This window comes from Zootermopsis nevadensis, unplaced genomic scaffold (genome assembly GCF_977971745.1).
Source record: "Zootermopsis nevadensis isolate Lab colony 2312 unplaced genomic scaffold, Znev_1.0 Znev_ptg000002l, whole genome shotgun sequence".
NCBI classification, from domain to species: Eukaryota; Metazoa; Arthropoda; class Insecta; order Blattodea; family Termopsidae; genus Zootermopsis; species Zootermopsis nevadensis.
In genome coordinates this window covers 22,039,456-22,066,577 of record NW_028259134.1, presented here as the reverse complement: position 1 = coordinate 22,066,577, position 27,122 = coordinate 22,039,456, and the positions used below count along the sequence as shown (strand labels likewise).

General features: G+C 41.3%; 1 protein-coding gene across 6 annotated transcripts in view; it reads left to right on the top strand.

The window, feature by feature from the left end:
* The window catches only part of ASPP (Ankyrin-repeat, SH3-domain, and Proline-rich-region containing Protein), a 211,357-nt gene that overhangs the window by 117,073 nt on the left and 67,162 nt on the right, over positions 1-27,122 (top strand). Inside the window, exons 1-2 of one of the 6 annotated variants that reach the window (XM_087353490.1) lie at positions 7,472-7,744; positions 9,357-9,643. The exons of the other annotated variants lie outside the window; for them this stretch is intronic. Of the exons in view, the coding sequence (XP_087209616.1) occupies positions 9,560-9,643 (84 nt within the window). The 5' untranslated portion in view covers positions 7,472-7,744; positions 9,357-9,559. Of the gene's footprint in view, positions 1-7,471; positions 7,745-9,356; positions 9,644-27,122 lie in introns of those variants that run through there. 6 annotated transcript variants of the gene reach the window in all.

The following is a 27,122-nucleotide window of genomic DNA, read 5'->3' as shown; positions in this document are numbered from 1 at the left end:
CTTTTTTTCCAGCACCGAAGGTTTCGCAACTTGTGTTCTGATGACGTAAATGTCACGTGGTAATTTCTGTTGTCACGCACTGCCAAATAGGTCACACGCACTCCCACGGAGGATACAACGGAGTGGGTGTTGCTCTACAGGGTAAGTGACGTCGTCGTGTTCATGGCGTTCAGATGTGTTTCTTTGGGGCCCGTGACAAAAATCCATTTCTGTGCCGTCTTAAGTTATATTATTACGTCATTTACATCATATTTTTTCTTGTATTTATTAATTTAATCTACTTTTTCAGTGTTGTTAATTGTCTGAAACCATTTTTTTTTTCGAAATTCATTTTTTGACATCAGTATTCTGAGACTGAGATTTTTCGGGCACCGTGTGTTTTCTTACCGAATGTCTCGTTTTTCAATTCGTTTATCTGACTTTGAAGTTTTTTCTTGAAATTTTTAGAGTCTGACTTTTTCTCTTACGTTCATCTTTGATACCCATTTTCTGTGTTCCTTTCTTTCACATTATTCTTTATCTGATGTTAATTATCGATTCTGCTGTGCGTCCAGATTATATTAATGTTATCTTCATTACTGTCGGATCAATTCCTGAGCATCTTCAAATGATTGAGTAGTGTATATTTTTAAAACGTGTTTTTATGGTAATTTTGCTTCTCGTTTTACAAAAAACGAAACGCATCTTCATTTATGACAAGGGCCTTTGTTCTTTTGATTTATTGATGCAGAGACGGAGAACCCATTTGTCGTTAGTGAGATTTCAGGTTTTCATGTTGACGATATTCTGGTAGAATTTGGCGACGTTTCGGATGTGATTAGTGCCCGAGTCACTATAAAATATTAGTAAACCTCGAAACCTAAATCTGTTAAGTCACTTATAGAGATAAAAGGCACTGAGTGACGGCCGGTACTCTCGTTAAGTTCTCTTAAATTAAATAATCTTATGTATTTAAATATAAAGTTGTCCGTCAGCGCTCACCATCGTTGGGGGAAAATCTCTCATTACGCGACGTATTCGAGTCTGGGAGAACTGCAAATCATTTCCAGAAGTCGCAGCTAACAGAGAAATGTTGCCGGAGACGTAAATCTCGGTCTCTCACTACTCATCTTAGTGACAGGCTGTCACAGAAAAAGTATATTTATTTTATATTCACTCCACTGTTTACAGCGAGCCATAAAAAAACGAGGAAGTATGAAGTGGCCAATTAGATGAGTCACAACACGCAAGTGACGAAGCTCCGTTAGATGACAGGTGGATGATGTTTCTTTTATTTGCAGACAGATGCCACTAGGTCGAAGGTGGGTTGAAAGTAGGGTGCTTGGTCCTGAATCATGTTATTATCTCCCCTTGGAACCCCACTCTACCAAGTGAATGAATTAATGAATGAATTGAATGAATGTGGTTCCCAACCAAGATTTCCTTGTCGTTCATGCAGATTAACCCTTTGAAGCCGAAGAGAGAGAGAGAGAGAGAGAGAGAGGAAATTGGTGGGGGAGAAGTGAGAGACACTTCGATATCGGGGGGGGGAGGGGGAGAAAGAGCATCTTATAGCTAGAAGGTCCCCAGGCAATGCCCGCTCGTCCTTCTGTTAAGGATAAAGTAAGAGTGAAGGCGTTAGTGTGATGATTGGCATAAAAGACGGAATTTTGAAATTTTGTATTAGCGAAAGCTGAGGCCATTAATTTGGAAGTTTAGTACATAATTTAGAAGTTCCTACTGAGGGGAGGGGGGGGGGTAAATTTTGACGGCGTTAAGGGGTGGTAAATTTTGATTAATTTAAGTCGGGAGGGCTGCATGAGAAGCTTGCAGTGGCAACTTGGAACTAGGGAACCATCTCAGCATTTGCTTGAAGACAGAGGAAAACCAAGGAAAACCTGTGTCGAGATGGCCGGTCGCAGGACCTTCCGGGTGCGCGCTGACTACTAGCCAGCGGTCCGGCAGACAAAAGAGAGATTAGTACGACCCCTAGGTTTCCCTAACTTGTGCCATTGGCTTTATTGATAAAGTCAGGTACATTTGGTGTAATAATACAACATAATATGATGGATGCAGGTCATCCGTGTTTCCGTGGTCTTCTTCAGCTGACGGTTTCGTGGTCTGGTCCATGGCAGGAGTTCCGCTGGAGCGTCCTCCGATGAACGGCTGGCTAAAATCAGTAGGGTTTTGCCCAAAATGGACTGTGTAATTTGTTGGGTATGTGCAGGATCAGCCCCCTAGTAGGGCCCGCGGTCGCTGGTATTTATCGTAAATGGGGTCATATTGACCTAACTGCCTAATTTGGGAGTTCTCACTCGCTTGACTTTTAGCATAACATTTGTTTGCTAGCTTCCTGACATGGTTGCGGAACGTCTCCATGCCAGTTTGCTCATGTAAAATTTCGATTGACGTTACCCTTGGGAGTTTCGTTATAATTCTGAGCACCTTGTTCTGAAAAACTTGGAGCTTATTAATGTGAGTTTTGGCCGCGTGTCCCCATGCAGGGGCCGCGTACGTTATTATTGGGCGGAGGAGTGTCTTATAGATTGTAAGTGCTAGGTTGATGTTGATGGAGGAGGACTTGTTAAGGATTGGGTAGAGTTGGCTAAGCCTATGGTTGGCTCTGCACACTGCTTTACTTATGTGTGATCTGTAGGTGAGTTTGCGGTCCAGGATGACGCCAAGGTATTTGGCTTCATTTACCCGGGGGATGGTTGCTCCAAAGATCTTCAGGGGAGGTACTTCGCTGCGGAGGTGCGACAGCCGTTTAGAGAATAATGTCACCGCGCATTTATGAACGTTAATCTTCCATTTTTCAATCCAAGGCTCGAAAGTTGTAATGGCTTTATTCAGTTTATATGCCGCCAACTGTACGCTGCCTGATCGAGCAGTGACGCTCGTATCATCAGCGTAAATGGAGACGGGCACATTATTATCATTTTCTATGGTCGGTAAATCATTTATATAAATATTAAATAAAACTGGCCCTAACAGGCTGCCTTGGGGGACTCCTGCCTGAATGGGTCGCCGTGTGGATTCCGAATTTCCATGGACAACCGTGAAGACTCTGTTATTTAGGTAGTTGTATATAATGTGGACAAACTGTGCGGGAATTCCTGCCCTGATGAGTTTAGAAATGAGCCCGGTTGTCCACACCTTGTCGAAAGCTCTTTCTATGTCCAAAAAGAGGGCTAGTGTTGTTTTGTTGTTATTGAATCCCAGGGTAATGCGTTCAATGAGGCGTGTCAGCGCGTGAGTGGTTGAGTGACCTTTTTTAAAACCATATTGCTCCTCCCGTATTAAGTTTAATTCTTTTAGCTGTGCATTTAAGCGTTTCAAGATTATTTTTTCTAATACTTTTGCTAGCGAATTTAGGAGGCTGATTGGCCTGTAATTAAGTGGCGAGGACTGATCCTTGTCCGGCCTGGGAAGCATGATTATTTTAGCAACCTTCCACTGAGACGGGAAGTAGTTGTTTGCTATTGAGGCGTTGAAAAGCGTGGCTATGAATTTGAGGGCTGGTGGGGGCAAGTTCCTCAGAACGATATTCTGTATGCCATCGGGACCAGCTGCTTTGCGTGAATTGAGATGGCGAATTATCCAGCCTAATTCTTTGTGGCTGGATAATTCGCCATCTCAAGCCGAAGCTCGTCTTCATAATATTTAAGAATCCAGACCGTACCGCGAAGAAAACACTTCACTTAACCATTAGAAGTCGAATCAGGCGGTACCACATAAGATTTAACAAGAGAACATCCCGGTCAAAGCCTTAAGTTCCTATCTCACATATACCACAACCCATTACAAGGATCAGTTGGTTGACGTTGTTTAATTACGTATGACTTCCTGATTCCAGTCGGTTAGCAGGTGGGTTGGGTCCCACGGGCGGTCTGGCGAGCAGGAGAATCGAACCCCTTATATTAGCTCGGCCGTGCGGGATTTACCGACCAAGAAAGAGATGGAATGGCGATCCGCAATGCCTGTGTGTGTGCAGAATATGCTAATGGAACTATGTGTAATTACACAACTTAGCTTGTGTACGAATTCAGTCAGGAAATGAATTTGATCGTTGGACATGATCGAATTTATTGTTTCAAGGTGCCATTAGTAAACATCTGCGCTTTGAGCAGAAACTGGTTTCGTTTAATTTTAAGGAGTGGATTTTGAAATAAGGGGTTTTGGGCCTAATTTAATGGACTTTGCAAGCATTTACCTGGACCAACATGTCTTGATAGCCGGTTTCTGGGACCTCCCTGATATGAAGTAGGTTTACGAAACACCTGGTTGTTGATTTAGTGTTCTTCAGCGAAATTAAAATTACGTGAATGTTTGCTGGTGACGGTAAAAGGATTTTCTGCCCTAATTGTCTGCAGCTATTATAACGTTTTATGGAAACAGCTGTGTATGAAATTTCGCTGCTTTGTTCCGTGTCTTTTTCTGGTTGAGTGTTAAGAATGCTGACATGGCTGGCCCATGACGTTTGTCAGATTTCTAACTTTCGCGTCCGTCGTGGTGTGTAAAACAAATAAATAAGTTCGTGAAAATAGTTTCGGATCCTTTATTTGAACGATGTGTACCGCATTTAAACAACGAAATATCTCCAGCAGATTTTAAAGCTACTGTCTTCATTTGAATTCTAGAATATACATTCATTGTCTTTTGACAGGCGTATGTTTGTAATAAAGCTGTCATTTCTTTTTGAGGTGCGATCTGAAGTTTAAAGTTTAACTTCAAGTCTTTTGAAGATATCCGTCTTCTGGGTTATTGCGCTGTGTAGTCTGGTCGATGTTAACCAACGTTTCAGAGGTCATACTGCCTCCGTCATCAGGGCGATGACGGAGGCAGTATGACCTCTGAAACGTTGGTAAACATCGACCAGACTATACAGCGCAGCAACCCAGAAGACAGAAATCTTCATACTCTGATGACGGAGGCAGTATGACCTCTGAAACGTTGGTTAACATCGACCAGACTACACAGCGCAATAACCCAGAAGACGGATATCTTCATACTCACCGCTGTGAGAACCTCAAGTCTTCAAGTCTTTTGTTTTCTTTGATGTACGGATGAAATTATTATCTAATATTTAGACGTGCTTTGAGTTGAGATGGTTAATAAACAAAGCGAAAACAATAATACTTTTGTTCTCACCAATTTAAGTAAATCTGTATTACCAATTTTGTACAGAATTTTAGAGTGGAATCCAAAGAGATATTACTTGTTTCAGACATGTTTTTGTTTATTACAAGTTGGTTTATTTACTTATAGATAAGTAATATTATGCAGTAGTATCATGTAGGGTATTTATAATTCGTATCGATGATAATAAATTTGTGCAACATTCTTCTGTCTGTAAATCAGTTATACAAATTTCCAGTTTTACTCAGTCTCTATTTTAATTTTTTTTTAAAGATCCTGCTTCCTTAGGTTCATTCGGAATCCGACGAAGCGCGTATTAAAAATCACTCCAACCGCAGGTAACAACTTTAGAACCACTGATCAGATTTTTATGGAATTTGACATTGGGTGAGATTTCAGGTTCTTAAGGCGGCGAATTTGAAGATGTCTGTATTCTGGGTTGCTGTGTCACGTAGTCTGGTAGAAGTTTCCCGACGTTTCAGAAATGCTTTCTGCATCCATCATGAAGGTGATAATCGCCATACCATTTTATTTGTACAGTTTTATTTCAAAACAAGAGTTTTCTTTGTCGTGTTATCGCCTGCGTCTCTGTCGTGCCATGCAGACGGTGAACCACTGATGATAATCCCATAAAGGAGCTGGCAGTAATGGACCGAGTGTCTGTCTCGCCATAGCAGAGGGAATCAATGTCTTTAACACTTTGAGAGGCGGGTGTAAAATAGGTCTATGTCTCTGGGAAGTCGCTCATGCACACCGATTTCTTGAACATGTCTCTCTTAGCATACGTACAAGAAAATCTTCAGTTAGTTTATGGAACGAAGTTCTCACGGTAGTGATGTTGGTCTTCTGGGTAGAAGGACCATTTGAATTTGTAGGTAGAGGCAAGCGTTTCGGAGGAAACTGTCTCCATCTTATTTAGCCCTGAAGATGGAGGCAGTATTTTACTCCGAAACGTTCGAATTCACCTACAAGTTTACGTGGTGTTAGTACCCGGAAGCGGGTTGGATGGTTTTCTTTGTTACTTCGTTTCATTTCATTTAGCCTTCGCTTTTCCTGGAGTGGTTAAACTTAAGTTCCTATATCAAATCTAAAAAGAAAGATTTCCAGGGATGCTTCCAGGCTTGGCAGCGGCGCTGGGATCGTTGTGTTCACTCCCAGGGGAACTACTTCGAGGGTGATGGATGAATTTAATACCTGAGATAAGTGTACGGGGTTTTTATACGCGCAGTCTGGAAACTTTCCGATCGCACCTCGTAGTTTTACGTTTTATATTTTATTTACTAGACGATGGATAATATCCTAGAATTTTTTTTATTCAAATTAAGTTTCTATGTCCGATCTGTGACGCTACCTTCACTTATTAACTGAAACAAAAGACAAACGCTCTGATTCACGTGTGTCACTGTTGCGTGCTGAATTTATTCGATTCACAAGAAAATTATCGTCTGGATTGCTAGCTCATTCTTCTCTCGTAATTCTCGTCTTGTACTTTAAGGATTAAGCCAAATTCCCTAGGCATTAATATCTGCTGTGGTCTGGTCTTCGAACATTAATGGTTTATTCTGGGCCATAATTCAGTGTTCTCTATGGGGTAGGATTTTCTTCCGTCCTGTCAACGCATTCCTTCAATTTATCATCGCAGTTTCAAATTCTATCTATAATACTAACCCGCAATCCCTCTTTTGTTCTGGTGTGTCAAGTTAGTTGAAGCAAACGCATTGCGTGTGTTTGAGAACTGGGTGTTGAGGAGAATGTTTCGACCTAAAGGGGATGAAGTGTCGAGGGTGAAGACAATTTAAGAAGGAAGAGCCCATTACCAAACGTTATTTTGGTGAGCGCGCATGGGGGAGACGACAAATGCTAATCGAAATGTGTTTGGGAAACCCAAAACGGAAGAGGTTACTTGGAAGACCTGGGAGTAGATGGGACGTAGTATTAAAACGCATCTTAAAATACTTGGTGTGAAGTGTGGATTGGATTACTCTGGCTAAGGTATAGGGACTTATGATGGATTATTGCGAACACGGTAACGAATATTGGGGTTTCATTAAAGGCGGAAGGGTTCTAGACTCTCTGAGCGACTATCAGTTTATAAAAAATGCTATTGAGTTAGAAACTGTGTCAGTAATTTGCGGCAAATCGTAAATGTTACTACTACGAGACGCAGAATTGAATGAAGGTAGTGATGACGTCGGACCAGGCGATAGGATCCCGGTAGTTGATTCAGCGTTATCAAAAATGTGGCGTCCTTCTTGTCCGAGACGCCGCTGCGCCTCCAATCTGTCTGCTGTTGGGCCGTTCTGCTAAGTCACGTGGTATCTAATTTTAAACGCGTTTACCCTGATTCCCAGTTCTCGGCCAGACCGTGATCAGTTCGTGTGTGTGAGTGCGTGCTCGCCTGTCTGTAACTGCTCTGGAGTGAAAGTGGCATTTTTCTTCTCTGTTCATTTCTAGTCTCTGCGGTTTTGGTTGGATTATCTGAAAATTAGGCCTTGTGTTCTTTTTTTTAACTAATTCCTGCTTGTTTCCTGTGAAATTGGTTGTGAGCATGCGAGATTCGAGGTTATTAGGACGGTAAAAATGGCGATGTTGGTCTTCGGTGTTGAAATGTCGCGTGGATTCGTAGGTAGATACCAACGTTTCGGTTTAACAAACAGCAGCCATCTTCGTGGCTGAATATTCCTTAATTCGCCTCTCTGTGTTATAATAATTAGAATATATTCATTGCGTGTTACAAAATCATGCCTTCGTAAGACGCATTAAAATTACCGTGGCAAAACACTATTCTGATTCTCACATTTTTATTTACGCTAATCTGGTAAATTTATGTGACTCAAAATTGAATTTGCTTGTGTATGATAACTGTACTGGAGTTCGTCAGAATCCGTCAGATGTCTTAGGAGATAAAAACATCCGATTGCCGAGTTTAATTGTAATCAGTTGGCAACATTTGTTGTCTATTTTCGTTAAAAAGTAAATTATATTAACACTTATTGGTGTACGATAACTGGATTGAATTTCATTAGAATCAGAAAAATTTAGTCGAAAAAGTTTGAGTTGCGGTATTTTTATTTTTGTATGTTGGCAACATTGAAGGATTGATGTGGCTGAAAAACCAATTGCGTGTTACAAATTTTAGTTAATCCCAACTGTACCGAGATTTGTCATAATTATACAAAATCTTGAAGGAGTTAAAAATGTTGTTTTTTTTCGTCTGGTTGGCAACACTCCTAAACACTCGTGTCTCAAATTAGTCTGTGTTTTGCGGAATGACCTCTAGTGATGATGTCCTACGCCAGACTTCATTCGCAACCGTGTTGGTTTGTGCGGACGGACGGACATCCCGAAAGCAATCCGTGTTCGCCCTGTGGTTTGGAAGCTCTCCATTGCAGAGTTTGGAATGTAAACAAGCGAGCAGACCTGTGGAATTGCCTGTCCTGTTAAGGCAGCTAGCTCTGGCGCAAATGTCAAAGATCACGAAATTTGTGTTCGCGTTTTGTAACGAGTCGCGTTAACGCTTAATCTGCCAAAAACATTCTCCGTGTTTCCATCGGTTCCTAGTCCAAGATTTTTTACAGCAAGTGTTTAAATCGAAGAGATGGGCAGGATGATTAGAATGCGATCTCCAATGTGTTTGTTAGTTTCATGTGACCTTATTGGTCCACGGTATTGAAGCTTTTGCCCGTGTATTTTTAGTTTAAAAATTTTCTAAACATCTCAGATCACAATTAAATCTCAATTTTCTGTGTAATAAATTATTAAACTGTCGAACGTCTCCGGGGAGTTACTCCCTTCTATTAGGTTTTGATTGGTTCGCTTAATTTTAGTAAATATCTTCTTCAGCTCCAGAATCGGATGAAATAGTGACGGAAACGAACAAAAATTCGTTGTCGAGGTCTAGAACTCGTCCCAAAGAGAGTCGACTGTGATTCCCCCACCCCCCTAAATGTAGGCTATCCCGTGTTGATCCTGTTGGACGTCTGGAGTGGGGTTGTGGACACATATTTTATCACCCTGGCTTTGAGACTTTGTTCGAAAGAAATTTAATTAGCGACCCGTATAGAAGGCGTTTAAAATTGTTTTTTTAAAATAAATTTTACTTCCGATAGCCGGTAGGTTCAGAGCCACGATAATTTTAATCGCTTCCCCGGGTATAAAAATGTGCGATTTATATAAATTTGAGAGCCTGTTATTTTCATGAGTAATAATAGTTATATTTAATATTTAATCTTATACAGAAGGCTCTGTAGGAAGATGAACCCACGGTCCCTGGCAGTGGTGGCGCCCGCCCTGAGTTAACCGCGACTCGCGAAATTAAAGTACCGAGGAACCTCGGGTTGTCTTTGTGATGTGACTTTGAGTGAGAAATCTGTGAAAGACATTGTTGAGGTAAAGCCCTAAGGGTGAGTGGTTGACTCAGAATAAAGGACCTTAGAAATAAATGGAGGAAGCTGTGGTCCTGGTGGATTTGAGCAAGGTGGCACGACTGCAGCGAGCCCTTAAGTGGGCTTCTGGAACTAAACAAGTGAGTCTCTATTTTCAGTAGTCGTGGACTGGTGTGTACACTCGAGTTTAATCTTTTTAGGTTGTAAAATTGTTTCAGCTTCTCGAAGCGAATCTTGGGTCACTCACTTTGAAGGAATATAACTTTGAGGAAGTCTGATAATAAATATTCAATGATATATGTGATGGGTGGGACATTTAGAACGCATAGAGGTTAGAAATACAGCACGCCGTATAGAAACATTACTAAAAAAAAGTCACGTGAACTTCATATGTGTAGATGTGTAGACTGTATCTCAGATAAGTAAGGTGTTGATTGAATTAAACCGGCTCAAGATATACCTGATCATGTGGGATCCTCAAGGGTCCTGAGCATCTTGGTTTTCCCGTTACGACGTCTTTCTCAGGCACATTTACGTTTTGAGTTATTCGTGTGGTAGAATGTTTTGTGTTGAGACCTGATTGCATGTTCAAAAATTTGAAGTGACGTGCGTGAAAAGGACTATTTGGCAATGCGAGGTCTTCCGTCACTAACAAGGAGTATTCATGCACTTGCTACCAGCCTTTGTGCATGTATAATTTTGTCCTATTTTTATTTTTTCCTATTTTCCCTTGTCCCTTGTCATGTCTTCGCATTTTCGCAACAAGCCAAATGCGAGATACAAATATTAAATTCAAGGCCTCGCTCCCAACGGACCCACAAGTAATGATAACATTTTGATTTCAAATTGCGTTTTAAAAGAATGTTGTCGACCTTTCCCGACAGAGTGCTCTTGTAGCCACATTATGTAAATTTATATTCCCATAAGGACAACTCCTCACATTCCGTTTCACGTGCAAGATAACATCTGGGCTAAAAACATCGGTCTATTTATGCTCTCCGTTGTAAGCACAGTCTAGTCAGTTTGGAACTAGTGACCCATCGGATTGGCACCGCGTATTTAGTACAATTGCCGAGGTACCTGGTTCGAATACCTGCAGGAAATTGGCCTTTGCAATTCGAGGTTACCTTCAACCATTGTATTGGTTGCCAATCTTTTTCGTATTCTGGAAGTCCCGCGTTCAAATCTCAGCCCAGAGATCGGCTATTCTGACTTAAGTCTTTCTTGGTTTTTCTCATTCACTCTAAGAAAATTCAGGTATGGTTCTGGTTAGACCATCACCTCTCTCTTCCGTTTTATTTTCAATTAAATAAATCCAAATTCGTTTCGTTGTTTTAAATGCTGCAGATTGTTAAGACCTCCGTTGTTTTCCTCAGTGCCTGACTTCTGACACAGTTCACAATGTTAAGTCGGTTATGCACGTAAAATATTTGTTTAAATTTATGTTCTCAGCGTATCGATGTTTCTAAAACGCGTAGTAGTTGGTCCTGGCATAAGACATGATGTAAATTGCCCTTTTGTAACTTTGTCAAGTGACTGCCCTAAGTGTGCCGCGCCCCGAGTTATTTTTTGTGTGTGTGTGTGTGTGTGTGTGTGTGTGTGTGTGTGTGTCATCCGCCCCCTGAATGTTACACGCGTCATCATTGCACGCCCTGATATGGGTGTGTGTTACTGAATTCGGTGTCCGGTTAAACTTTAGTGTCTGTTGTTTGTTGCGTGATTATCTGACGTCTGTCGACTAGTGTAGTTTCATTCTCGGCACCAAACACGTAATTCACAAGGTTTATAGACAAGGAATACCAAGTATTGCGCATTGCTTTAATTCCTGTCCAAAATCTTTTGTTTATTTTTTGTTTCGGATTTAGCAAAAGAGGAAGGAGGTGCAATATATACACAAATGAATCATAAAGCCTGAGGGCGAGAGACCTCTTGGAAGACCTGATAGTAGATGGGAATATTAAATTAAAATGTAGGCCTGTTTTAGGGAAATATTGTTAGAGATTATTGATTGGTTTAATCTGGCTCAGGATATGAACTTTTAACACGGTAATAAACCTTTTTGTTCCATAAAAGACGTACAATTTGTTCGCTAGGTGTGTGATTATTAGCTTCACTCCATACTTTCAATGTTCAATTGACACTACAACTTTACAACTCTCTGTTGAAATTTCAACAATCGTAGCGTGGTGGGACAGTAATGAAAAGAGTTATTGTCACGTGTCTGGGCACAGAAATATGAATCAGTTTTCATTTTGGGGGCACAACCACCTCCCCCAAATTATGCCCCCCCCCCGCGGGCCACAATTTGACTGTATGTTGCCAGGCAATCAACAGATTAATTCTATTGTTGAAGCAATGTAATTGTTTGAATGCATTATGTGATTTTCAGAGTTAATTGGTACTTTCGAAATTCTATTCGATTTCCACCGCAAATTGAAAGTAATTTGATATCGCACATTCAGCTCCGTGTGTCGAATGTGGATCCGGCATTTTGGCTTTCGAAATGCGACTTTGTCGTAACTATTGTGTAGATGGTTTTAATGTTTGTTGCTTCGTTTGTTGTTTAAAAGCACTGTATTAACCGAACGTATTTGGTGAAACACGGTGGTCTAGCGGTTAGAACGCTGGCCAAGTAATCCTGGGGGTCTCGGGTTCGATTCCCGGCGGTGCCCGAATTTATAACTTGTGTTGGGCAAGGCCGTGGTCTAGGCAACACGGAGTTTTCCTCCGGGGGCTTCCCAACAATTACTCCATTCACACACAGAAGAAGGCAATGGCAAACCACTTCTGGATCATCTGCCAAGAACGTATATGAACAGGTCCCAGTCCGAGAAAAGGATGGAAGGATCCTGTTCATATGGACCTGTCGTCAGACAGAACACTAATAATAATAATAATAAAAAAAAATTTGGTGAAAACTAAAAACGTTCGTGTGTTTGTCACGTAAATTACAAATATACAACTCCATGGTGCAGTGTCCAAGAGAAGCTAACATTACGTCATCTATAAAATTTCCCGCCTTCTATGTAACCCGAAGGTCCATTACCGTGTTGACAACAGGACCCTATCCCTAACTATGTGATTCCAGTTCACACCTCCCAAATTTATTTCCCTAAGATCCGTTTTAATATCCCCGTCTACTTCAAGGTTTTCTGAGTTGCTTCTTTCCTTCAGGAATTTCAACCAACTGGTGTTAGTTTGCCTCCGACCACTACACGCCGTGTAGGACAGAATTTTTATATATTATTTATAGGGATGTTTCGCCGGTGCGAGGGGGCCTCAGTGTCTTGTTCTGCAGCCAGTGCGTTGAGACGAACGCATTTCCCGGAATGAAATTACCGGTAGATTACATGGACTGGAGTTCCTTTCTGGGAAATCCCGCCCCGAGGACCAACCTCTAAGAAGCTGAGTCAGGGGTATACAAACCAGAAGACTTCAAACTGATAGACCTGAAATATTACGGTCTTCGTGTAATCTGTTTTAAATCTTAAGTTTCTACACTGAAGATATCGGTGTTTGATCATCGGTTGCAAATTGCTGGCAGTCCTGTTTCGTGTTCGGGAGGTCACCGGTTTAAATCTCGGCTCTGAGGCTGGCCGTGTTGACTCAGCTGTTTTGTGTTTCATACAGAATCTTTCATTAGGACAGTGTCATTACGTGCCCTATGGCTTTGGTGTTATCTGATTCTGATACGGAGTTATTAAACATCTAACGACGGTGTCTAAAACTGATTCCAGTGAAACAGCGAACAAAACCGAGTAGCTGCTTTCTCTGGGGCAGAGAGCGGAAAAAAAAAAATTGTAATGCATAGGAAGTGGCTCTGTGACAAAGCCCCGTTTTAGTATTCATGTTTTGCATTGCTCCTTGCCATATAGACTACATGCCGTGCCTGAACTTGTTCCTGTAGTAAACTCAGACCAGCCGTAAAACGATTTTATCGTTTTAGAACCACAATTCCACCAGAACGCAGAACACACGAGAAAGAAAATTATGTGGGTATTAGTTAATTATGGCTTGAGTCATTTGTTTTTGTTTAATTACGTCTGTTAAAACGTGAAGGGTTTATACGTCACAGGAGAATGATTGGCTATCATGCTTCTAATTCGGAAGGTCCCTGGTTTGCATCTCGACTGTGAAACTTCTGACTTGCCTGATATTCTTCGTTGTTAGTGCCTTAAATTAGGCTACGGCCATTTCTTTCCGTGTTTTCTCTCGTTCATTATCCGTCAGTCATTCGACTCTGTATAATCCGATATATTAGCAGTGTCAATGATTCGTGTAAGCCGTGTTTTTCGTGCCAGGTAAACGAACCGGCCCTTTGCCGTACGTGAGCGGGTCGCTTTCGGGTTGGAGTGGAAAGGAGTTATATGTGTTAAAATTTAAACTGGTTCCTGTCAGAGTATTTTTATGTGCGCCCTCTGTGTTCTTGTTCTTTTGCGTGTTTTGCGCTGTGAATGGAATTTCCATGCCGCGGGCAAAATGTAATTCAGTTTTTCGCATTCCGTTCCTGTTACAATAAAATTATCGCGTTGGGCAGCAAATGCGTGGCTAGTCTTTTGCAGGGGATAGTCCGAATTAAATAAAGTTTTCTTTCTCACTCTCTCTGAGATATGATATCCTTACGTCTCTCCGAAACGTCGACAACCACCTTTAAGACTGCTAACACCATGGAGCAGAGTCCTTGAGAAGCTGATATTGCACTCAATTAAATGAGAAACTTCCCACCTCTTATGGTACCGGGTTTATTACAGTGTTCACATCCTCTGACCGCAATCATCTAAAATTCATTTTAATATTATTCTCGCATTTATGCCTAGGTTTCGGAGTGGTGTTTTCCGTGCAGGGTTTCAAACCAAAATTATGTAAGCATTTATCATTTCCCCATGCTCGTTTTTGATTTGATCATCCTAATAATATTTGGTGAATAGTACGAGTTACGAAGTTTTTCATCAGCGACCAGTTCTCAAACACCTCCAATCAGCGCTCTTCCCTTAATTTGACAGTAGACGACATCCTGAAGAGGTAAATGTACAGGAAGTCGTTACGAACAGTGGGTGGATGGAGAGGCTGGTTAGGATCTCGGGACACAAACCGAGCAACCATAATACAGTCTACCGAGGATGGAAATTCTGATGGTGTAATTTTCAGATGAGTGGTTCATAAAATGAAACCGTCACTTACGTCTTTCTTGTACAGAGATTTTTTTACAACATGGCGATCTACATCCACGCCTCGTATATTCCCACTTGGTATTGTGATAACTTCGCTTTTATGATTATATACATCTCGCTATAAGGCGTATCGAGTGTTTTGGAGAAAAAATCCCAGGGTATCACAAAGTTCAGAACCTTATAGTGGGGGTGAGAGTTTCAAGCTCTGGCCGCATTTATCCTCATGTCACCCGGTTGATAGGCACACTTATATTCTTTGTGAAATAATGCGCCTTTTTCCCCAGGACCGACGAATAATAGTGGTTGTGAAATTTAATATCAGCTGTTTGCGTGTGGGGGCTGTGTAATAAGGTTCGCAGACTCGTATTAATTCTGTGTTCCGTAAGTCCCCAGCCGCCTTCTACGCCGTCCTATTTACGGACTGCTTTGTGTACGTGAAAGAGTTTTCCGCCCATACTCTGTGGTAAAAATAAAAGGAGGAAAGAGTATAATTGAAAAAAAAAAGTTCATGCATGGCACGGGACTGGATGAATGAATGTGCTGATTTACGGTGGAAGGAAATGGGGGTCTAGTTCTTTCATTTACGTCTCATGGCGTGCGCTAGGGTATAGGACGTTCTTCGTAAGAACTGATCACTTGCTTGGTAACGAAGTTGTTTATTGAGAGCCGAATTCAGAAATTAGACACGAATGGCTGTCGCAGAGTGAAGGGCTTGTCTGGACCAACTTTGCAGGTTTTTTTTTTTTTTTTTTTTTTTTACCATTTATCACGCACTGTTTAAGCAACCAATCAGAACGAAGTATGTGAAGAAATTTTGTTACTGATGTAATAAATGCCATGTGAATATTTTAAGGCTCGTGGTTTTACCACAGAACACGTCTTTTACTAACATTTTCATTCTGGCACGTATAATAGTAATATTAATAATGATGTTGATGTCAAAAAAAGTCCTTTGTTCGTTTCTGTATTTATTCAATTTCCTTTTTATTAATCCTTTATCTAGGAGTTGAAGGAGAGTGGATTTTGTTGGCCCAGGACAGGGTCCGGTGGAGGGCTTTGGTTAATTCGGTGATGAACCTTCGGGTTCCCTAAGCCATCTGGTTGGTTGGGTCCACTATTTGGGAAGCCTGAGGGGAAGAGACCTCTGGGGAGACCTAGACGTAGATGGGAGGACAATCTCAGGCGGGATCTATGGGAGATAGGAGTTGAAGGAGACTGGATTTTGTTGGCCCAGGACAGGGTCCGGTGGAGGGCTTTGGTTAATTCGGTGATGAACCTTCGGTTTCCCTAAGCCATCTGGTTGGTTGGGTCCACTATTTGGGAAGCCTGAGGGGAAGAGACCGCTGGGGAGACCTAGACGTAGATGGGAGGATAATGTCAGGCGGGATCTATGGGAGATAGGAGTTGGAGGAGACTGGATTTTGTTGGCCCAGGACAGGGCTTTGGTTAATTCGGTGATGAACCTTCGGGTTCGATAAGCCATCTAGTTATTTATTTATTTATTAATTTATTAATCCTTTATCTTTGCCGTACATCAGAGCCACAACCGAGAATAAACGAATAGATTTTTAACGTTGGTAATGAATATTATTGACGAGAAGTTTTCTATCCCCAGTAACAAAATACAACAATAATTATTATTTTGTAGCCCAGTGGTAACTATATATACCACCTGCTCTAACATTTATTATCTCTTCATTTTGCTCACAGATTGGATTAGTGGCTTTTTGTATGATCTCTTTGTAAACAGCGATTATTTCCTTAAACAGCGTCAAGCAGTTGATCTTTGTAATGGTGAAGTGTAGTGTTTTCTTCGCGGTACGGACTGAATTCTTAAGTTTCATTTGAAAGAGCTTCGGCTCCAAAGGTTAATTAGCGTTTTAGTCGTATTATTTCCTTAAACAAGGTTAACCAGTTGTTCTTTGTAATGGTGAAGTGTAGTGTTTTCTTCGCGGTACGGACTGAATTCTTAAGTTTCATTTGAAAGAGCTTCGGCTCCAAAGGTTAATTAGCGTTTTAGTCGTATTATTTCCTTAAACAAGGTTAACCAGTTGATCTTTGTAATGGTGAAGTGTAGTGTTTTCTTCGCGGTACGGACTGAATTCTTAAGTTTCATTTGAAAGAGCTTCGGCTCCAAAGGTTAATTAGCGTTTTAGTCGTATTATTTCCTTAAACAAGGTTAACCAGTTGATCTTTGCAATGGTGAAGTGTAGTGTTTTCTTCGCGGTACGGACTGAATTCGTAAGTTTCATTTGAAAGAGCTTCGGCTCCAAAGGTTAATTAGCGTTTTAGTCGTATTATTTCCTTAAACAAGGTTAACCAGTTGATCTTTTTAATGGTGAAGTGTAGTGTTTTCTTCGCGGTACGGACTGAATTCTTAAATGTAATTTAGACGAGTTTTGGGCTTCAAATGAATTAATATCTGTGTTTTCTGATAACAAAGCCGATTAACAAATTTTGTATATAGAATTCTTTTACATGTGAAGTGGAAAATTCTTTTCGAACTGACAGTTCCAGTGCTGGGAAAATACTCCTTTTGTTATTTGTTAGTTAGTTAGTATATTATGTGGAGTCAGCCAGTTACGTGTTTGTCAGAAATTTGCCAATTGCGTCTCTGCATTTTGAAGTCCAGTCACGAGGTCAGGTAGAGAGACTTTTAACATGTTCCGAAAAACTAATTTTGTGTCTTTACGGAAAGAAATAAACGCAAAAGGAACAAAGCCGAATAAAAGAAAAGACGGAAACAATGGAATAAAGAATAAGAGTAATGAGAAAGGAGGGAAATGATAAAGGATACGTAGAGGAAATGAAAAATTAGATAGGATTGAAAAAGACGTACAGCAAACTTAAAAGCTTTTGCAACAGCGTTTTATCTGCAGACTCAATTATTGCATCAGCAGAGTGAGAAATGGAACTTAAAACAGATGTTTTAATGCTTATCTTACAGTTTCGCGTGCTGGCCATATTGCCACATTTAAGTAGACAGATGTTTCGTACACAGTTTATGGGTTTGTTTATAAATTTTTACTATACAGTTACCAACTCTTTCATCACATGTTAATGGCTACATCGTATAGATTCCATCTTGAAAACCTATTAATCGCTCACTGGTTATTACATTTTCCGTTCTGAAACTCGAAATTTCATTCACAAGAGTTTGAATCTGGGCACATAACGTGAATCATATGATTTGAATCCACATTTAACAGTTTGTATCGTTAAGATGCATTTTAATATTATTCTTCCATTTATGCATGGGCTGTCCAAGTGGTCTGTTATTTTCGAGTTTCTTTTTACAATTCCCCCTGATACCTTCAGACCAAATAGCATATTGTTTTGAACAGAAACCAGCCACATAGTTTAGTTTTGCAGGTACACACTTACCTTTATTAACTGGGCTTGGGGGTTTGGTCAGGGGGGTCAGGACGAAGGAACACTCGTCTTTGATCCATTGTTACGTCATCGCCACAAAGAAAATCATTTACTGTTGAGAAGGAAGTAGGAGTTCCTTGTTACTGAAGGCTGTCTGACTCTGACCATTCTGCAGGGATTTGTACTTAATCAACCAGGACCACAAGGGACGGTGACGTCTTATTAAGCTGCTTTAGGCTTCTCTCCGTCTGTCCTCGATAAAAGAAATAATTTTCGATTCCCTGTAAGTTCGGTTACTTCTCCGACATTCGTGTGTAAAGAGTAGTCTAAGTTGCGGAGTTGTATCGATAAATGATCTGTGAGGCTGTCCCAGATGCTTGGCTAACACACGACATGTGTCGCTCTTGACTTAAAGAATGAGGATTTTTTTCACGGCAGTGTTTTATTATCAAAAGAACGCGACTTGTGCAAATTTGCGTACTTTTTACAGGCTGAGGCCTGAGATAATATTTGTTTTTTATTAAAATAAACTATCTGTGTTATCTGGTTTACAATTTTAGATTGGCTGTGGGTTAAGAAGTCTTTGGATCGAAGCCGTATACATGTTTATACTTACACTAACATTTACGGTTGAATCTTTCATCGCCTTGAAGCGAGCTGTGGATTTAGGCGGCCGCTTGTTAAACCAATCTGTCCACAGCGTTCTTGTTTTATATATTTATAGTCTCTTTAACAGATCTGTCAGCGCATTCGGTCATGACCTTGTTTCTGTGGTAACATGGATTTTAGAATGTAACAGTCGCGTTTAATAATGAAAATGCATTTTTTTTTTGAAGGATTTGAATTAAAGAATTTGATGGGAAGTTGTAGATTAGATATTGCGGGCTCTGATTGGTATCCATGAATTTTACGTTAATAAAATGAATGTATAATAGTCACTTTGTGCCAGTGTTTTATCCTCAGAATTTTTTTGCATATTTCAGTTAAATTTGTTATTGAGCACCAGCAATAAATGTTTTCGGGACAATTTAATTTTGGTCCCCAATCGGCTCGATATAAATGTTGCTGAAATTTAATTTTTGTGTTCTCACAAAAATATGTTATTCTACAAGAAAATTTTTGACATGACAGTCTTATTATTGGTGGGTCATATGCCGACGTATTCAGTATGTACGAGAAAAGGTGAATGTAATGTCTAATGATGTAGAATTATCTTTGCTAGAATAATTTATACCAGTTAAGAATTTATTTGTATCTGGTTAAATTCACATCAAGGCAAGCGCTTTATTACGTGGCGTCGCTAATAACCAATTTTCATTGTTGAATTAATCGCAGTTATTTGGGAAAGGTAGTGGTCCTTAAATTTTATTTGTAACTAGTCGATTACGGTAAATGCTGTTTCAAACGTTGGCAGTATTGCAGATGAGTGGTGACGTCACCAGATCTGGAATCGCGCTGTGATTAAAATAAAGTATTGGCATGTAAATAGTCCGACTTTGGAATGCCTTTCCTAATTCAAGGGAATTTCCGGGACGTGCGGGTTTGAGCCTTCAGATTTTTTCCATGTATGGTTTTTCCAGCCTCCGACAAAGAAATAGATGGATGGAGCAATTGAAGTTTTCTGCTATTGGGATTTTTTTCCCCAGTCCTTATTATGGAAGGAGAACAATTATTTAAGAAGATACTTTGTGTCTGTATTTTTAATGGGCAGTGTTGACTTGTTGATTGGCTGGTTGGTTCACTTTCATTTGCTGTTAAGGGATTTTGGGGTGTATGGGATAATGTGACCGTTGCTATGGTTATTTTAAGGGGAAGAACTATGTACATGTTCTACGACGCGGCTCAATAATATTTACCTTGAACCTTGAACCTTAACATTTAAATCCCGAAGCTCGTTTAGACATTTGGAAGTTGAGAGATTTTATTTAAATTCGATTAATCTCAGAATTCTATTGGACACGATTCTGGAAAACCGAAGCCAACTTATGTCAATCACAGTGACGCCTCCAAAAGCCATCACATTTACCGAACATAAGCGTCTGAATGCAGGCAGTTTGTTTCTACGGCAGTCGAAACGACGTCATTAACAGAATATTTACTGTAGGTAAGCATCGTTATATCATTGACAAATACGTTTGAACGCCGAGCATCGGTGACGCCAGACATCGGCGAAGTCCTAACAAGAACCCGCACATATTTGCCAAAGCGAACCGCGGGACGCCATCGGGCATGGCGTTAGATAAAGGACGCCGAGGGTGGCGAAACCGAAATATACTGCACTTGGGGTACACGAACCTTACGAGAACTGGACTCAAGGTTGAAGACCCAGCGATATGAGTCGCATCATTCGTCTTCAGAAGAAGAAATTGGAAGTAGTGCCGTGAAAAATGACGATTGAAACCCTTCGTCGAGCTTCGCTACGCCATCAAAGGATCTTATATGGGGGAGCCAGGGAGTATTATCATGAAATTAGATTTCCGACGCAGGGCGTCTCCAGACCGGTCGTCGCGATTCCGTCACGAGCCAAATTTCGAACAAGTGGAGCACGCTGTGCCCCTTGACATGACAAGAAAACGACGCCGATGGTCGCAACGCAAAGATGTTTAGCGACAGATTCACCTTAATAAGCCACTAGACACAAAGCTGAACAAACGACACCAATTATCAAAATTTTAAAAAACACGCTGAGCTTCGTGTCGACTGTCCTTGCGACGCTGTCACAATACGCCAAATTTCGCTGTAGTTGAATGCGAAATGTCACCGGACGTGTGTTGAAAACGATGCTGGGCGTCGCGACGCTATAATATGGTGTTCTTGGGCCAGGAAGATATTAGGAAACCATTGGACACAAAATTTAAAAACGGACGCCGAGCGTCGCGACGCTAAGATTTCGATTTGTTCGTTCAGGAAGGCCTCAGGAATCCATTGGACGCAAAATTGAAAAACCGACGCCGGGCGTCGCGACGACTATCGTTTCGTCGCCGCCTAAAGAAGTCATATTTCGCCCGACTTAAACCAAAAATGTAATCGGACACGTTATTTTAAAAACGACGCCGGGCGTCGCGACGCCAAAATGTGTAATTTTTCGTCCACGAAGACCTTAGGAAACCTTTGGACGCAAAATTGAAAAACCGTCGCCGGGTGTCGCGACGCCGCATTGAGTCTGAAACCAATCTAACCTAACTCAACCTAACCTAACCTAACGCAACCCACCGTAACCTGACCCAACCATCCTAACCTAACCTAACCCAACCTAAAGTAATCGAACCTCGCTTAACCTGTTTTCAGTGAGAATTATGAGGAACGTAAAATATTGCAGTCATGTTGATCGTCAAGCAGATGTATCCCACTAGGCTTTTCGGGGTTAATCAAGCAAAGTTATTTAATAATATTAAAATTGTGTTCGACAAAAATATTTATTTTTAATTCTTATATGCTTCTTTGTTGAAACAAAAGACTTGTCCATGGCGTGGTGTGTGTACATCGCAGCAAATCAGATTTGTCATGTTGACGATTTTCAGTTTTCGTAAGCAAACTATTTTAATTTTTAAATTATTCTATTTGGAACGTTTGTTTAGTATTCCTTTAGATTTTCTCGTCGTTTTTGACAGGCCGATCTCTTAGTACCTTGTGTGCGTTCTTTATCTGTCATGAAGATGGAAATCAGTGGTCACTCACACAGACCAAACCTGGAACCTGCCTCTAGAGTTAGTCCGTCCACGTCCCGCCCGGAATAGAATCGAAACGTGCACTCTGTACAGTGCAACTATATTTTGTGAGCCATCGGGACGCCTTAGTTAAAGGGAAGGAGCCGGTCACAGGAATTCGCCAGACCAAGATGATTGTTCACTGCGCGGTATTCATGGGAACAGCTGCTTTAATAAAAAGGAAAATTGTCAATAAACTTTTTACCACTTTTATTCCACCATTACTTTGTCTATTAAAACGCAAATTTTGTAGAAAAAAATATCCATTATGTAACGTCAACATTGTGTAGGGAACTCCCAGAGTATTGCGGAAGATCTGTTTCCATGACGACCGTTTTATCTGCTCTGCGCAGCGTGTAAAAGATGTGTTAGCTCAACACAATGTAATATCTTGGCCATTGAGCGGATGAAAAACTTTGGAGCTCACCAGGAGACATTTATATGAATTTTCCTTGAGTTGCGACAGGGTGATTCAACCAGTGTTGTTGTGATGGGCGGGGCATTTACTGCTCACGAGGGAAATAAAAATTTAAAATTTTGGTCGGAAATCCTACTGACAACTGTCTATTTTGCGACACGTATGTGTGGTTGGAAGGATAATATTAAAACTAATCCTGTCACTAATTTGGTATTATAGGTGAGATCGAACACAGGACTCCGTGGCAGACGAGATGTGTTGAGACAATCATGGATGTGAATTGTATTGAACCAGTTTACGATAGGGTAATACGGTAATGAATTTTGTGTTCTTTAAAGGGAGGAGAATTTTCCGAGTAGCTGAGCGTACTTTTGGCATTTCTGTTTCGTATCGCGAAGTCCTGGCTTCAGATTTCGTACCTGAGAAATTCTTTTTACGGATTTCCTCAGTGCTTCCAAGCAAATACATGATGCATTAAATTTGGCCACTGCCACTTCCTTCCCTGTCCTTCCTTATTCATTATTCACTAATCTTTTCATTCGACGATCTACATTCTGAGCTGCTTACGGGGTCGTTAAATAAACCACAATTAAATTAGTAACATGTAAACAAGTGAGTAAATGTTGTAATAATAAAATATTTTTTAATAAAAAAGAAGGAATGTTTTCGCTCTGTGCAGTGTGGCGTGTGACACTGTAAGGTATAGTTACTAGGGGTTTGTATCAACCCTGGCGCTGACTCCCGGTTTGTGTTCTATACTGACTTAGCAGACGGGACTTAAACAAGCAACCTAATTTAAAGTTGTTCTTTATCTTTCCAGAAAGAAGTAAACTCGCTTCTGTTTTTGTTATTTTGGCATTACTTTGAGGAAGCTACATGACCCAGAAGAAACAGTTTTCAAACTTGTTCTCCCCTTCCCCTCACCCTGAGACTACATCTTATCCGCTGTTATGATTACAGCGCTGTTAAATCCCCTTGTCTGTGTCTGACTCCTTCCCCCCCCCTCCTTATGTTCTCGGGACAAGAAGACAGATTAGATGTTGATGTGTTTAGTGATGGACCACAATCTTATTTCCTGGAGAACAACATTTGCAATTAGAGATCGTATTTCGTGATCTCGTGTTGTACTGAAACGATTACTTCGTAGCATCCGTGGTTTTATTCAGTTGCCATACTTTAAACCGGGGCATACCTGCTCATCGCTTCTTCGTTTCCACTTATGTATGTATAGGTTGTTAAAAAAATATATAAACACACGTTTGTTTTTCAGTATTATAATGTGTGTACAACTTTTTTGGGACATTATGTACAGTAAAAAGCTGTCCCGTAGCACGCCATCGAGACGCTCAGGGGGAGAACAGGTATATTTTCTGTTTATTCTTAACCTCGGTACCAGATGGGGGGTCTGTGGTCAGCGTCACGCATAGGACGCGGTTTGTACCCGGGAAAGGATCCTCGTTATCAATTAGGTAGGAGGCTGGGTACGCCCCAGAGCGAGTCTGGACGCAGAGGCCGGAGGGAGAAATTATCTGTCCCCGTCAGGGATCGAACCCCAGTCTTTCAGTTAGTAGTGAGACGGAGCTGATGGTACTTTAAGTAAACAGATATTAAGCTAGTATAGTTTATAAGTTACCGAGCAAATATGAGACAAAACTGGTCAGGAAACGTACTTATAGCTTGACAATTCTGAAGCGTTTGTCAGAATTTGAACTTTGACCCTTTTTTGAATGGCTGTTAAAAAGTCCGTACCCAGCCAGTTTTGACGTCGGAAACCTAAATTGGTATTTCCGTAAAGTTTGACGTTAAGTGTCTGAATGAATTTTTTACGTTTCTCGTTGGTTTACCGATGGACTTTTGGAACCGCCGGATAGTGGCCAAAATCTCAGTTAACCCTCTGAACGGTGAGACGTCTAGTCAGAGTAGGATACTTCCTTTCGCTGACTTCAACAGATATCTAATAAATTCAGCCCAGACGGGCAGATGTATATAAGCTTGGTAACTCATGGGTTATTATATTATTGAGTGTTCTGTCTGACGACAGGTCCATATGAACAGGATCCTTCCATTCTTTTCTCGGACTGGGACCTGTTCATATACGTTCTTGGCAGATGATCCAGAAGTGGTTTGCCATTGCCTTCTTCTGTGTGTGAATGGAGTAATTGTTGGGATGCCACGGAGGAAAACTCCGTGTTGCCTAGACCACGGCCTTGCCCAACACAAGTTATAAATTCGGGCACCGCCGGGAATCGAACCCGAGACCCCAGGATTACAAGGCCAGCGTTCTAACCGCTAGACCACCTCATCTTATTATTATTTAGTGTTCTGTCTGACGACAGGTCCATATGAACAGGATCCTTCCATTCTTTTCTCGGACTGGGACCTGTTCATATACGTTCTTGGCAGATGATCCAGAAGTGGTTTGCCATTGCCTTCTTCTGTGTGTGAATGGAGTAATTGTTGGGATGCCACGGAGAAACCGGGGAAGCCCCGGGAGGAAAACTCCGTGTTGCCTAGACCACGGCCTTGCCCAACACAAGTTATAAATTCGGGCACCGCCGGGAATCGAACCGGAGACCCCAGGATTACAAGGCCAGCGTTCTAACCGCTAGACCACCGTGGCGGTCAACTCATGGGTAACAAGAAAGAATATAAGAATACAAAGCCAATGACAAGCACTTCTGCGCAGGATACGAATGTGGATGTTGAGATCTGCGGAACGGTTGCCATAGAAATGACTCTGAGATGTTTTAAAACTTGCATTGGTCTCCATATGCAATTCAATTTGCAAGAAGCGGCTTCTCAAACGGAAGGTTGGATGCAGAGAGTGGTAGGCCTGCAGAAATGTTAGCATTGGCTGGAATTAATGCTTTGATATGTATATATTAATATAAATGCGAGTTGATATATATCCTGAACTCTGAACGTTCTCTAACTCCAAAGCAAAGTAAAACATATGGAACCCTTTGAAGCCCCATGTTCATCTAATTAATATTAATAAAATTTAGTCCGTACCACAGAGAAAACACTTCACCATTACAAAAATCAGTTAATTGTGTTCAGGTAAATGATCTCTGTTTACAGCTAAAATGATACGAGAAAAACTTATAATACACCCTGTGGGCAAAATTCCTCCATCTTCAGCCCTGAAGATGGAACCACAGTTTTATTACGAAACGTTGATATCTACCAATAAGTTCACACTGCATTACAACCCATCAAATGCTCGTCGCGTGTACCTCGGATTTCATTTCCAGGTCCCCTGGATTCCGGTTATAAACTAGGCGCTGGTTTGCCTTCGTTCCGGTCTGTTCCCGGAGCGGTGTGGTATTTATCTGTTAGCAGAGTCGTTACCCCACAGCAGTTTGTTTACCTCATGTGATCTGCAGCGTATCCCAGCGGTCGAGAAATATAAATTGGCAATGAAGAAATACACCTGCTATCAGGGGTGACCATCGGATAATCATGGCTGTCAATACAGGAAGACGAAATTCTCGGAAACCCTCTTTCAACTTCTTAACCGCCTTACCCGTCGCGGTCGACTTCTTGTTACTGCTGGTTCTTATTCTGGAAGTTCACGGTTCATATCTCTGCCCAGTTTATCTCAATCCTATCCTAATCTTGCTTCATTATCGGATTTTGGCGTAGCCGATCGCCTCAGTGAGTGTGGAACTTCACCTCCACGTCCCCCTACGCCTAGTTGGATCTCTATGTCTGTTCAGGTAACGCAATTTTGAACCTCATGTATCACTGTAGCTATCCTCCGCGTCCCCCTACGCTAAAATCCCGTCGGAATATTCTAGGTGCCCTACCCAATCAAGGCGTCTGGACTTTATCCAGTAGTGGAGCTTCGCCTCCACGACCTCCCTACGCCTAGTTGGATCTCTCTTTCTGTTCAGGTAACGCAATTTTGAACCTCATGCATCACTGTAGCTATCCTCCACATCCCCCTACGCTAAATTCCCGTCGGAATATTCTAGGTGCCCTCCCCAATCAAGGCGTCTGGACTTTATCCAGTAGTGGAGCTTCGCCTCCAGTGGGGTTTGAGGAGGTGGAAGGGTGATTTAATTATTTCTTGTCGCAGTCACTTCAACTTCCTACAAACTTTTTATTGTTTCCCGGAGTGCCACTGTGTTTTTCAATAAAAATTCCAAGAGTCTTCATTAATTTCATTTGGATAGTTCTCTCTGTTGAACGAAAAGTTATTTCTCGTGAGCTGGTATATAATTTCGTTTCTTGTCTCTGGTTTGTCCTTTGAACTCTGCAAAAGGGAAAGGAGAAGAAATTGAATGAACTGTTTAAAAATGGATCGAGGGCAAAACAGTGTAAGACTCCGAATAACTAACTGGCTTTAATGGAACGTATTGACGTCTTAAAAGAGCCAGGAATTGCTTACATTCAAGAACGACATATGTCATACTTTTGTCTCCCTTATTTGTCGTTGTAAGCCACGGTGGTCTAGCGGTTAGAACGCTGGCCTTGTAATCCTGGGGTCTCGGGTTCGATTCCCGGCGGTGCCCGAATTTATAACTTGTGTTGGGCAAGGCCGTGGTCTAGGCAACACGGAGTTTTCCTCCGTGGCATCCCAACAATTACTCCATTCACACACAGAAGAAGGCAATGGCAAACCACTTCTGGATCATCTGCCAAGAACGTATATGAACAGGTCCCAGTCCGAGAAAAGGATGGAAGGAACCTGTTCATATGGACCTGTCGTCAGACAGAACACCAAATAATAATAATAATTTGTCGTTATTCCTGAGCGTTATAACAGGATGTAGAGGATGAACCATGTTTGTGGACTGTTGGAAGACGCCAGTTATGTTGTCTGATCGCTGTTTGTGTTTGTTCTGGTAAACTTCCAGAGGTTGCCTAGGCAACCGGAATTGTAATGCAAATAGGCCTATTTTCTAAGTACGCGTTTGCGTCTAGAACTTTCAAATATGCGTCTGGT